Source organism: Vigna unguiculata, chromosome 3 (genome assembly GCF_004118075.2).
Source record: "Vigna unguiculata cultivar IT97K-499-35 chromosome 3, ASM411807v1, whole genome shotgun sequence".
Classification (NCBI taxonomy): domain Eukaryota; kingdom Viridiplantae; phylum Streptophyta; class Magnoliopsida; order Fabales; family Fabaceae; genus Vigna; species Vigna unguiculata.
The window spans coordinates 60,252,121-60,266,022 of NC_040281.1; the positions used below are offsets into that span (position 1 = coordinate 60,252,121).

At 28.2% G+C, this 13,902-nt stretch overlaps 1 protein-coding gene across 4 annotated transcripts; it reads right to left on the reverse strand.

Annotated features, from left to right (window-relative positions):
- Positions 1 to 6,720: 6,720 nt before the first annotated feature.
- Positions 6,721 to 8,811, reverse strand: LOC114176192 (protein ELF4-LIKE 4-like). 4 transcript variants are annotated; one of them, XM_028061144.1, is made up of 2 exons: positions 8,584 to 8,811; positions 6,721 to 7,443 (listed from the first exon to the last, which is right to left on the reverse strand). In XM_028061144.1, the coding sequence occupies exon 2, from the start codon at positions 7,382 to 7,384 to the stop codon at positions 7,040 to 7,042; it is 345 nt and encodes a 114-aa protein (XP_027916945.1). In that variant the 5' UTR covers positions 7,385 to 7,443; positions 8,584 to 8,811; the 3' UTR covers positions 6,721 to 7,039. The 4 variants fall into 4 exon arrangements, with proteins under 4 accessions (XP_027916945.1, XP_027916948.1, XP_027916947.1 ...); XM_028061147.1 differs by lacking the exon at positions 8,584 to 8,811 and adding an exon at positions 8,269 to 8,501; XM_028061146.1 differs by lacking the exon at positions 8,584 to 8,811 and adding an exon at positions 7,562 to 7,703.
- Positions 8,812 to 13,902: the final 5,091 nt, after the last annotated feature.

Below are 13,902 nucleotides of genomic sequence, written 5' to 3' on the forward strand. Positions count from 1 at the left end.
TCAATATGTCAATATATGTAACAAATCAATATTAATAATGATGTATAACAAGATGGTTAATTGTTATGGGGTGATTATGATTATTTTTTATGTTTATTTTTCCTATGAAGTGTTTTAAGTATTTTTCTAAGTGTTTCCATACCTATATGGAGGCCTAATATTTTAGTGCTTCCTCTTTTTAGAGCTTAATCAACATTCACATAAGGTTTGTAGTGGAATTTAGTTTTCCAATCGAGACTCTTCTTCAAACAAGAGTATAACTTTGTGTCGATGCTAAATTATGTGGATTCAAGCATACTATTATTGGTTTGAGCTATTTTAGGGGAGAAAAATGAAACTAAGAAGAAAACATTTTATACTAAAAGTTGAATGGGTAGAGAAAACTACATGGAGTTATTCAAGCACTCATCAAATTTCACATGTAGAGGAAGTATTATGTTTTCTTATCGATATTAAATTAAATTTTGAAAGATGCGAAATAAATTCTCACTACCAAAATCAATGTGTTATTATTTAAAAAAGTGAAACAATTTAATTTTTACAACATTTTTCCCTGGAGTAAAGAGGTAGGTGGAAATTTTTAGGTTTAATTTCTAGTTAATACTCACATGATTATTATTACTATTGGAGTTTCACATAAAAAAAAGTTACATATTTTCATAGATCAATGGCAGAAAAGAACAATATTCTCATAAGTCAGGCATAACAAAAGAGGAGATGAACAATGCCTTATTGAAAGACAACAAATTAAGAAAGAAAGAAAAATTAATACCTTAGAGAGATTAGTTCCTTCTACTTATGGACAAGATTTAATTAACATATAGTCATTAAAAAGCATGATGATGATAAACAATATGTATGACAATAAGAAATTAATGGAGTTCCAAATTTTGAAAGATATATAAGACCAACCTGTTAGGGGTGAAACAATGAGAGTGAAATGTCACTGGAGGTGGAAAGGAACACAAATAGAAGTGGGATGTTGGTAGGGGTGGAGAGAAACACAAATAGAAGTGGGATGCGGTGGAGATGGAATGCTATAGAAGTGGAACACTAGAATTGGAAACAGTTCTTCATGATCTACATTTTATAAAACTAAAATAAAATCTAGAAGTTAAAACCAATATTAGACTACACCTAAAAAAAACTATCCTAATTTTGTTTTGTATAAAAATAACTGAATTTTAAACGTGGCAACTAAAAATGAATAAATGCTAATGTTAAAAATGTTCATTTTCATATGTTAAAATAAAAATTAAGCAAACAATTTTATTATTAGAATTTTCTAGACCGTTGGATTTTATATATAATAACAAATTTAATATTTAAACAAACAAACTGTATAATTGTATATTTTTCATTAATAACAACCTAATAAATACAATTGTGTAATTTTATATAATAATAATAATAATAATAATAAACAAATTTTCTCAATTTTTTAAAACAAATTCACTGTATAACATGTATTAGAAATAATTATCAATCTTATTTTTAAAAAATATAAAATTAAAGATAAGGTTTGATAAAAATATCTAAAAAAATTCTTTATTAATATTGTAGTAAGATTTTATTATTACTTATTTAAGATTTATTTTTTAATTTATTAAAAATATTATTCGGCATATTTAATTTAAAATCATAATTTACTATATTTAAGATTTGATTTAGTATATTAAATATTTATATAAGGTACTATTTAATTGTGAGATGTTTTTACATATATCTATAACTGAAAATATATCACAAAAATCCTTATCTATTATTCAAATAACTTGCAAGATACTTTAGGTATTTTCACTTAGGTCTATAAATACATTTCATATATTTACTCAATTTTCTCACTCACTATAATACTCAGCTATATTTTTCTTTATATTTTATTTAGGTTAGAGATGACAACGAATAAGACATGGTAGAACCTACTTGTTATCCGTTGTGTTTGAAAAATCTGCTTTGTTATTTGTCTTTAGAGCTGTCAAAACGAGTAACCCGGCCCGACCCGGCTCGATCCACCACGGGTTGATGATTTAGTGAGTCAACCCAACCCGACTCACTTTTTAGCGAGCCAAAAAAATTTGAACCCGACCCGGCCCACCACGGGTTGGCGGGTTAAACAGGTTGGCTCACGGGTTCACTTAATTAAAAAAAATATTATTTTTTATTTTTTTTTCAGTCAAAATTAAATTGTAATTCTAATTAAAATCTAAATAAACTTTAATACAATCTAAAATAAAAAAAATACAAATTATTTATGTATTGGATAAAAAAATAACTTAACATGACCTAAATGTAAAGCCCAACTTAATAAAAAATAAATAAAAATACTTGTGTGACCCTTTTATCTGCGTTGGTGAGCCAACTCGGCTCACCACGGATTCAACCTAGATGAGCCGAGTCAAAAATCAACCTGTATTAAAATTTATAAAAAAATTTCAACCCAACCCAATCCGAACTCGTGGTAAGTCTGGTTGGCTCGGGGGTTCCAATCTATTTTGACAGTTCTATTTATCTTGTTACTTATCGAGTATTTGTGGAAAATTTTCTTGTGAATATTTTTTTATACGTGCCTATTTGTGTTGTTACTTATCTACATCTCTAATTTTGAAGGTCAAAAGTACAACCTAATATTATATCGAAATCATCTGAAAAACATGTAATAACAATATAAATGAAGTAGTATTATCTTCATCATTTTCCTCTAAACCAACGGCTGATAATAAACAGATGTGTTACAGTAATAAGTATGGATAAATTGGTATTTTTCTTAATAGTTTCTTTTCTTCACTATATTAATTATAGTAGATGTGTTTAGTTACTATACAATAAATGTTATACTTTAATGAAATTAATCTCTTTTTTATATACAAATTGGCGGAACACTAAGACAGGTGATCCAATTATTAGTTAAAAGAATTAAAATGATAGATCTCAATGATTTTAAGATTTTTTTCTTTTAAAAATACATATGTTATTATCAAATTTAATGATTCTAACTAAATTTACTTACTTTAATGTGAAAATAATTTATTTGTTATTTATTTTGTTCAATTTAATATCTTCATTATTGAAATAATCAATTAATTTCTTTAATTTTAAAAATGCAATATACTAAATAATGATAATAAATTTTTCTATAATAATGAGTATGAGATGGCAAAATCGTCCCGTCGCACCTGGTTGCTATCGTATTATAGTGGATTGTTTACTTCTTTTATTTTGATTTGTTGTTTTTATGTGAAGTTAAGCTTTTGTTACATTAAAATTATTTTATCATTTGATTTTTTTCATGTGTATTAAATAAATTATTAATTATAACTATGTAATGCTCATAGACACTTTTATTTTTTAAATAAAGTAAAATTAAATTAATAATTATTGAAGTAAAAATAAAATTCTTTAAACGTCATAATTAGCCATTAAATTTTATAAAATTTAATATTTATTAATTATTGGTGATCGATATTCCGCAGGATAATTTTTTAAAACATCATGTGACTCATGGGATAATGCAATACTTTTAAGATTCATTCAGGTTCCAAATTTAAAAAAAATGTAATATAATAACCATTCTATATGTTAAATTGGCAACATCCTCAACCTACCGTAGATTAATTACTTAGTGAACCTATCGTAGATTAATTACTTAGTGAGTCAATTCAATCCGACTCATTTATTAATGAGTTAAAAAAATTTGAATCGGGTCTAACCCACCACGGGTTGATGGGTTAAATGGGTTGGCTCACGGGATCACTTAATTAAAAAAATACAATTTTTTATTTTTTACTAAATTATAATTAAAATCTAAATAAACTTCAATACAATCCAAATACAAACCAAAATTACATAAAATACAAATTATCCATGTATTAGCTAAAAAAATAACTAAACCTGACCCAAATGCAAAGCTGAACTTAACAAAAAAACACTTTGTGACCCTTTATATGCGAGTTGGTGAGCCAACTCGACTCACCACAGGTTCAACCCGGATGAGCCAGGTTCTAGGTGGACCGAATCAAAAATCAACCCGTATTGAAATATGTAAAAAAATTTCAACCCAATCCGGTCCAAATCCGTGGTGGACATGATTGGCTCACGAATTCAAACCCATTTTGACAGCTATAATCCACATAGTTTAGTTTTATTAATTACCGTTGTGTATTTATTAAAAGATACATTATACTTAAATTAAAACAATTAATATTAATCTATTAATTATTTTATTGATAATTAAGGTATTTTATTAAATTTGTATTAATGAGACGGAGCTAAATAAATAATACTACATAAGACATCTTTATCACAAGCATAATCATTAATTTAAACCATGAGATTGTAAAATCTTCTTATTCTCATATAGCACAAAATTTAAAATAAATTTCATAGTCATAAATATAAAACAGTATTTGTTTGCCAAAAGTAATTTTTTTCTCCTAAGATCCGTCATACAAAATTAAAATGGAAGTGGTATAAATTTTTTTTTATCGGAGTAAAAGTTACAATAAATTTAAAAAACGAAGTGACATCATGATACCTAACAGAATAAAATAAGATCTTACATAAGACTTTGCGAGCGAAATGACCAACCATAATTAAAACAAGTATTATTTTTCCTGAGTGTTTCAAGGGCAAGGATTTTGAGATGACCGGATAATAATTGTTAGAAATAAATTAATAAGAATTTATATCTATATATATTTGGTTGAGATGACCGATTGACTCATATTTTTTTTGACTTATTTTCAATTCATCATTTTAATTATTTTTTAATTATTTATTTTAATTTTTTGAGTGATATCATGATCTGATGATATATGGATGATTGAAGTGATGATTAAAAGTAAATAAAAAAAAATATCAAAATATCATTATCAAGTAATACATGTTTGATTTAAGGTACTAATTGTTGGGAGAGCTTGGATGGAAACTCTGAAAAGTGATTAAATAGTCGAAATCCAAGTTTGGATATTTTTTCTGGTTATAATTGAAGATCTGATTCAGTGGTTTAGGAGAAGAGCAATTAAGCAAAGCATAAAGGGAAAATAAGATTAGGGATAAGTTTGGTTATTGGTGAAACTTAAATGAGACATGATCTTGGTACCAAAGAATGCAATATAGAATGAGTGAAACGCAAGTTGGCAACGTTAACGGGTCACCTAACAGAGGTGATGTCAACCTTGTAAAGTTGATTTTGTTAAAGTGTGGATTTTTCAAAAGTGTGTATGAGTGTCTTTGCGAAGGGGAATAAAAGGATGATGAGATATTAAAAATTATGGTAAAATAATTAAAAAGTGTCATTAGGGCATAATTAAAGAGCGTGGATTATTATAGTTGGATTGCTGGAATTGGGTCCAACCAATGATGGAGATATCTAAATCTTCCATTATTATAAAAAAATAGCTTTCATTGGCCAAACTAGAGTTGAGCTCCTTTCCAACCTATTTGCTGGAAATGCAAGGAACAAAGGGAAACAAAAGCAAAAGTAGATTCCCACCGCACATGTTATGTACTACACAATGTCTAATTTGTCTTCATTTTATTTATATCATCACATTTTCATTCACTCATTTCCTCAAACACATACCATACTTGTTTTTCCTCATTCTATTTTGCAGTGACGCTCTGAGGCTCTGAGGTGATGGACAAATGATGGTCTAAGAATTATAGGTGTAGGAGTATGAATGAGTATGAATCTACCCAGGAGGAAAAGGTCCACTCCTTCAAAATGCAAAATCTAAACCAGAACCACTCAAGTGGGCCTTCTCTTCTGAGATCAGGAAATTAGGCTGCCACAAAATGGGTCCACCAATAAAGACATCTGCACAATCACAGAGAAATACAAACAAACCATGGAATTATCAACTATGAAGTAGAACACATCTATAAGAGAATAAAAAGTAAGGGGGAAATTGGAAAGTAAAAAGGAACCAACCTCAGTAGGAAGGGATAAGCATGGAGAAGTGAAGTTCAGTTCCATCCCAAAACAGAACCTTTGGGTCCCTTTGTCATCTTGTTGGGGGTCACTGTTTACACTCAGAACTCTACTGCTTTCTTTTAACCTCATACACAATCAACACCGGAATAATTTTTATTTCTCACCCAATATTAGCCATTTGCTACAGCAAAATAAATTATAAAATTAGTCAAAAGTTCCTCACATCGCTCATCTGAGATTCTGTTCTTCTGCTGGTGTGATATGGGGAACCAAAAACACTTTATCTTATATTATAAAGCTGCTCTCTTCCATCTGTTTCAGAGCATCTCCACACATATGTATGCAGTTCTCAGTTGTCACTCCCACAGAGATAAACCAGGTATGGTTTTCTTGGTAAGGAAACTCTGGCTACATGCGCATAGGCCAAAAACAGTGTCTGCAACTGCAACACCCTTCTCACTTTCAGTTCTTCGCTAAAGTAAGATCTGGGAACATTTTGGTTCGAGATATAAAGAGAATAAAGGTAGTCTATGACGAGTTTCCATCAAAACTAGATAAGAGATGTGAAAAAGAATGACGGACAAAAAACTATCAAGACCCTTTGGCCCTTAGCCCCTTTTGACAAGCAGAAAGAAACTCAAGAAAAAAAGTTTATCAAAGCTAAAAGCCCTTATCTCTTGCAAAACCTCATCATGGCATGGAAAAAAGCATATAAACAAGAAAGGTCCATCTCATTATAATCCATCACATGTTCAAATCCAAAGGGAAAAAGCAATCACGTTGAATAGGAAACAAAAGGGGTTGTTCTTATTCACCTTTTGAAAGACAGCAGCATGATTAAATAGGCACACAAACATGTTACATTCCTATTAGATCCACAGTCACAAGGTTATGATAGAACTCAGAAATTCCGGAAAATCATTTGTTTTTATTTGAAATGTAAGCAGTAAGCGATGAGCTAGAGAAAGTTCTGTAATACAAGAGGGCTTCGGCTACAGAACCTAATCTTGATCTACCCCTCAACACAATTGTTATATCGTGCATCTCCACCAAGCAAAAAAAGAAAAGAAATTAAAAGAAAAAGAAGAAAAACAAAAAAGTTCCCTAAAGAGGCCTGTGTCGTTTGTGGCCAGCTTTGCCGTCAGATTTTACAGCACCACTGGAATCCCCTTCGGAAGAAACCTCCATGGATTTGGTAAAGGAGCTCGAAAGATCCGCATAAAGGTCAACCACTCTTCTGATGTTGTTGTTAAGCTCCCTAATAAGGCCAACGTTTCTGCTGAGATTGTCAGGGACCTTGGACTCGTGATTCTGGTTTATCTCATTGATGAGTACCCGGTTCTGATCCAAGATGTCCTGGACTTGAACAAAGCTTTTCTTAAACGTTTGCAAGATCTTGTTATCAATCTGTGTACCGTTGCCGAGACCAGAGAATGTGTCTCCTTCCATGTTTTTTTTTTTATATTTTTTTTGTTGGAGTCAAAAGCTTGATCGAGTCAGAACCAGCCCTGCATCATGGGCGAAAAGAAGATGATGAGAAGAAAGAACAAAATATGTGAAATACAGAAAGCGTTTCAACATATTTTTTTAATTTATCCATAATCATATCCTTCTATGTGTACCTGCCTGCACTAACCAAAACAGAGAGACAAAACATAAGCAGTTTTGGAATTGTTTAAGGCATTGGGCAGATAAGACAAGCTCTGTAGTAGAAATCATGACCACCATGAGTTTCTTTTCCAGAGGAATCAGATTATAAACTTCAATAACAATAATAATTATTATATTTATTATTAATATTTCTACTGTTGCTATTATTACTATTATTATTTATTATTTATATTGATGGGGTAATTTTTTAAAAATGATGAGACGGGAAAAAGCAGATCCCATTTCCATAAAAGGACCTTTTTTTAATGTACTCAGAAAATACCTACCTAAAGCACAGAGTTCCGAAGAAGAATCTAAAAGCCACCCCCACCCAAAAAAAAAACAGTCAATGATGCAGAAGAGATGATATTACGAAGTACTACAGCAGAGACAGTATCATTAACCCTTTTCAAGCAAAATTACGAAAAACAAAAATAGCAGAAGTAAGTAACCGTCCAAATGTTAAACTTTAAACTCAAATATACACGTTTAAGAAAAACAAAACTCCCATTTAATAATCTCAGATGAGCATTAACACTCAATAAAACTCAGCAAAATCCAAATTAACTTAACTACAAAGAATTAAAATATTCCAAAGGAACTTGGAAAAGTTTTCTCGATATAAACAGAAATTGGTCAGACAATAACAAAAAAAAAAAACCATTTGAGTTTGTGGAACCAACAAATTGTAATTGCTGAGATCTCGTGCGAATGTTTTAGTGAAGGAGGCGAAGGAAAAGAAAAGGAGCTGATAAAACCAATGAGTGGGTGAAACTGAGATCAAGAAACTCCTCATGAAACAGTTGTTGTGGGAGAAAAACAAAGAGAAGAGAACAAAATTCACATTTTATGAAACTATGGCGCGTTGTTAATTGATTTGTTTTGAGAAATTAATGTAAAGGTAAAAATAAATAAAAAAATAAAAAGATTGAAAAAGTTTGTTTATACTAATATGAATAAATGATATTATAATAATTGACATGAATGAAAAATGGTACCTTGAAAGTCTGAAGCATTATATTGAGGGAGAAGAGACAGAGATTGAAAGGAGAGACGAGGGATTCCCGAGGAGCAGTGAGTAATAAAGATCGGCGATTGAATCGAATCTGCGGAGCAAAGGGGCTGTCCTCTGAATTCAGAAAGAGAGAGAGAGAGAGAAAGAAAGAGAGAGAAAACAGAGAATATGTAGATTTGACAGTCACGCTCGGACCCCTTTGTGTCTTAATATTTAGCACTATTCTATAATCAATATCCACCTGTTTTCTCATTTTCATTTTATATATTACAAACACTATTCATTTTATTTTATTTTTTAATTTCATCAAATATATTTTTATCTTTTAAAATACTCATTTAGCTTCTTATCTGTTAAATCTGACTCAACTAGGCTTCTCATATCACTGTCTCAAATTTAACCGACTTTATTAAATTATTTGCTAATTATGCTTAGCACTGAAAACTTCTTTCTCTCCCTTCTAGTTTTTTCACTTACAAAACTTTATTCAGTTTTTCTTAATCAACAAGTTAATTAATGTTAACAGCACAAAATATTTCAAATATATTTAATTTACTTTTCATAATTTCATAAGAGTGGTGGGATTTTTTTTGTTTGACGACACGTGGCTGGTTGATGATGTAAAGATTTGTATGATGAGAGGACCCTACTTTTGCCAGCAAAGCATGTACCGATTCTTTCCTTAATATTCAGAATCAAACGAATTATGATGGGCGATCACAGGAGTTCCAAAATTTCTGTCGGCCCAATTTTTATATTAAGTGAATGTAACTACCATTTACTCTGATTCTGCTGCTACAGGATAAAAAAAATGTATAAAATTAAATTAAGTAACATTTAATAATATTTTTTATATTTTTTATTAATTTTTAACTTAGTGTGATCTTTATATTTTTCTTTTAAATTTAGTATACTTTTTTTTGTTACATTGATATTAACGTTATTTCCTTTTAAATTAGACAATAAACATGTAAAAAATTTCAGGATATTAGTAGAATTTATAATAAAAATATTAAACTATTGTTGTAAATATAGAGATTAAAAATTCTATTAATGATGACAAATATATTAAAGATTAATTTAAAGTTAACAAATTTTACTAGACAAAAATTAAGAAATATAAAAAAAATAAGATATATTGGTCAGATGAGATTAGCCTACTTTTCACTTTTGCCCTTTGTTAAAATTAAATAGATCAAATTAATATATATATATATATATATATATATATATATATATATATATATATATATAGAGAGAGAGAGAGAGAGAGAGAGAAGCACCCTTCCCTTTTATTAAAAATATTAAAGAATTGAAAATATAAAAAAAATATTGTTTACATGTACTTTATGGTTTTATATCAATCTTTGGTTTTTAATATATTTATCTATTGGTTTATTTAGTAATCTTTAAATTCTGATTTATAATTTTTAAATGAGTGCTTCAAATAATAATAATAATAATAAGAGAAGAAAGGAAGAAAATGGAAAAATTGAATTGGAAAGTTTTTTTTTTTCAAAATTTGCTCTTTTAAAATTCAACTTTCTCTTTCTTTTTCAACTAAACATTATTGGTGCTCCCTTATTTACTTCTTCTGAATAAAGGTAAACTGTAAATAGCTTGTTGAGGTGAATTACCATATATGGTTTAAAGAAAAATACTTGGCAAATAACATAAATGGTTTGATTATCTTAATCTTTAAGATTGTTTAACTCAAAGTTTCCAATAGAATTTTGAAAAAAAGAATTGTGAAAATGAGTTTTAACAATTTAATTTTTTTAATTGTGAGTGAAAATGCAGGTTAAATAGATTTAAAAGTTTAATTTTCACATCCTATTTTGAATGATTTAGCCATAACATTGAAGCGTTGTATTGTGTTTTAGGTTTAACAAGGTATTTTTTACATCTCCAACCATAAGGTTTGAAAATGGAAAAGAAAAATAAATTTTGTCTAATATGTTGTGAATCCCTAAATGTTTGAGATTTGTGGCATGAATCAAATAAAGAAATGTAAAAATGTTTAATTGTATGATGAGACATTACTACTTTATGTTTGGGTTGTCATGGATCGTATACAAATACTGATTCCAGCGCGATCCCACCTGGAGAATACCCAAATAATTCAATGTTTTCAACAATTTCATCATTTACATTCTTTATGCAATCTCACGTGAAGAAAATACAAATTTATCAACAATTTATGTTTCGTTTATTTTTATAAAACAGATTTAGTAAAATATGAATTTGTCTTATTTTTATTTAATGTAAAATAAAAAATAAAAAAAACTTATAAGAGTGTGGTCAATTTAGTTTTCTCTACGAACATTATCAAAAAGTTTCTAGTTTGATCAATTTAATTAAAGGTGTAGGAGGAATTAAACAAAGATAACGTTATATATACATATAATTTTTTATAACTTAAATAACGTATATCTGTCTTAAACATCTTTTCTAATATTATTGTTACTTATAATATTGTTATGCATCTCATACAGGATTATTCCTTTCTAAAAATAATTAAAACTTGAAATATCTTCTTTGGAACTGTTTTAAAATTTTTCAGAAATCTCGTTTCAATCATTAAAATTAAGTACTTCCAATCCTAATATTGTGGATGAAATGTTTAATAATCAAATCATTCAGAGGATTTATTTCAATACATTATTTTATAGGTCTGATTCAACTATTTATATATATAATAAGTCTTCGTCAATTTATATGAAAAAATGTATGTATAATTCCATTGAAAAATGAACCATATCTTAAATCGGATCAAATTATAACTATTTAAATAAATTTTATAAGAATAAGATCAATTAAGAGGAACAATTGTTGTTATTATGAAGAAATATTTTCTAAAGGAAATATATTATTTATATCTATTTATCAAAAATCGATATGAGGTGATATATATATATATATATATATATATATATATATATATATATATATATATATATATTAATAAATATTCATTTATTAGTACGTTATGACATTTAAATTTTAAGAAACTAAGATTTATGATATCTTAAATAATGAATTTTAAATATAACAATCTTACAAACTCAATTTATAAAGTGAGAATAACAAATTTTGTTAAAATAAATTCTAACTCATGACTTTGATATTATGTTAAAAAGTATATTTTAAGTATAACTTAGTCTTATAAAACCAATTTATAAAATGAGATTTACATTTACTTGTATACTTTAAATTGACATTATCTCTATTATTAGAAAGAATTTGCTTTCTTAAATAAATAATTTTAATTAATCAATTTAATTAATCCTTTGACATAAATGTAAGTGACATGAATTTTATGTTGAAAACTAGTTAGATGCTAAGAAACCTTAAGAAACAATTATAGTATAATTTTAAAAACAAAAAAAGGATGTTAAATCTATGACATAATTTTTTTTTTCATTACTTGAAGTCACCTACTTCTTGAACAAATTATTATAAAATCTATCTACTTTTTTTATTAACAACTAATTGGTGGGAAAAATATTAAAGGAGATAGAAAGGAACTATATTTGATAAATTATATTATTAATAAAATTTGAAAATTATCAAAATATACAATTTTATCATAAACGGTATGCCACATTATTAAAATGGACTTTAATTAAAAATAAAAACAAAATTATTGATAGGCTGGCAGATTCACATTGCACTAAAATACAACATAAAATAAATTATTTAAAAATTCCTAAATACAGTTATTTTTGAACATTTTAACATTTCCATCTTTCATTTTAATAAAGAAAAAACGCATACCATTTTTTCATTCGAGAATCAGAGTAGTTTATACATTAATAAAGATATCACTTCATACAGTATAATTTACAATTTAAATTATTCAAAATATATATGAAATACATATTTTATTTTTATTATAAATAATATAAATAACTGTTGATATATACTAAACGGCATCGCATTCCTGAGTTATAAATCGTTTCCCGACCTCTGGAAAGTTCTTTACCATTAATAAGTATAAATACTGAAAGCAACAATCTGATAATGATATATGGAAAAATGTTTGTTCCGTTTGATATGATTTAATTTAAGGTAATGTTTGAATTATTGGTACACTTGTAAAAATATGAGAGATGGAGAAATAGGTTTAGTAAGATATTTTATGATTAAGTTGTCTGTAATAATTCCCATAAAAAAACGTTGTGTTTGATAATAATTGGATTTGGACAGGTACCGTATATAATTGTACGAGAAGAAGAAGAAGTGGATGAGGAAGGATAGTGGAAATCCAAACGGGGGTACTGGAGTCAACACCAACGTGATTCTCAATAGGATGTTGTTGTGTTGGATATTTATAATGTTTTGTTTGGTGTATTAAGAAAAAAACAGGTACAAGGAAATCTGAGGTAACTGTTTGGGGCGAATCGGAGAAGGACACGTGGAAATGGTGAGATTAATAATGTGAAAAGCGTGGGTCCCACTAAGAAGTGTGGTGTCCAAAGCTCATAAGAGGAACCGGACACGCTACTTTTGGCCTCACCATTGGAGACCCATGTATATATTATTGGTGTCTTCAAGAACAAGAAAAAACGCTGTTGAAACTTCGTAAACACAACGTTTTTTACGTTGTACACAAATGATAAAATCTCAATTGCTATAAACCTCTCCAATTTTTCAACAAAAAAATAGAGTTATATTTGCGTATTTGTGGATTGATTTGTTGTGTTAACTATTTTCTTGTAAAATAAAACAACTTGGAGTTGCTTTTAAAAGAACACGTTTCAGTTTTTTCTATTTCTTCTTTTCAATATTAGTAGTAGCAGCGTCTTTATTACTCCGGAGAAACAAATATACAAGCAGCGGTTGCAGGATTTGAATAACACATTCACTTATTGGGGTGACTTAACCGGAAACTTCGTCATTTGTCGATGTCTGATTTAAGGTTAAATCTAATACACAAAATCTTATCGATAATGGTAAGTGTTGTTTAAGTAATGGCCGTGCGAATAAGAGATGCAACCTTTTACTTTTGACATTGTTTGTGCTTTGTCATTTTTCCATTTTCTATCTTTCTGGTCTCCTTTGTAATTTTCTAAGAAGAAAAGTTTTTTTTTTTTTTTTTAATTTGATAATTCCTTATTGGGTTGTCGTTTTCAATTAGTCAAATTAATCAATTTTTGGGATTTCCTTTTTGGATTGAAGTTTATAAAGGAGGAGTGTTATGCTATGCAATTCGTTTCCCGAGCAAAATGACATGGATCTTTCAACAAGAGGCAACAAACATTTGAATTTATGTAAATATAATTTTCATATAATTAAAAAA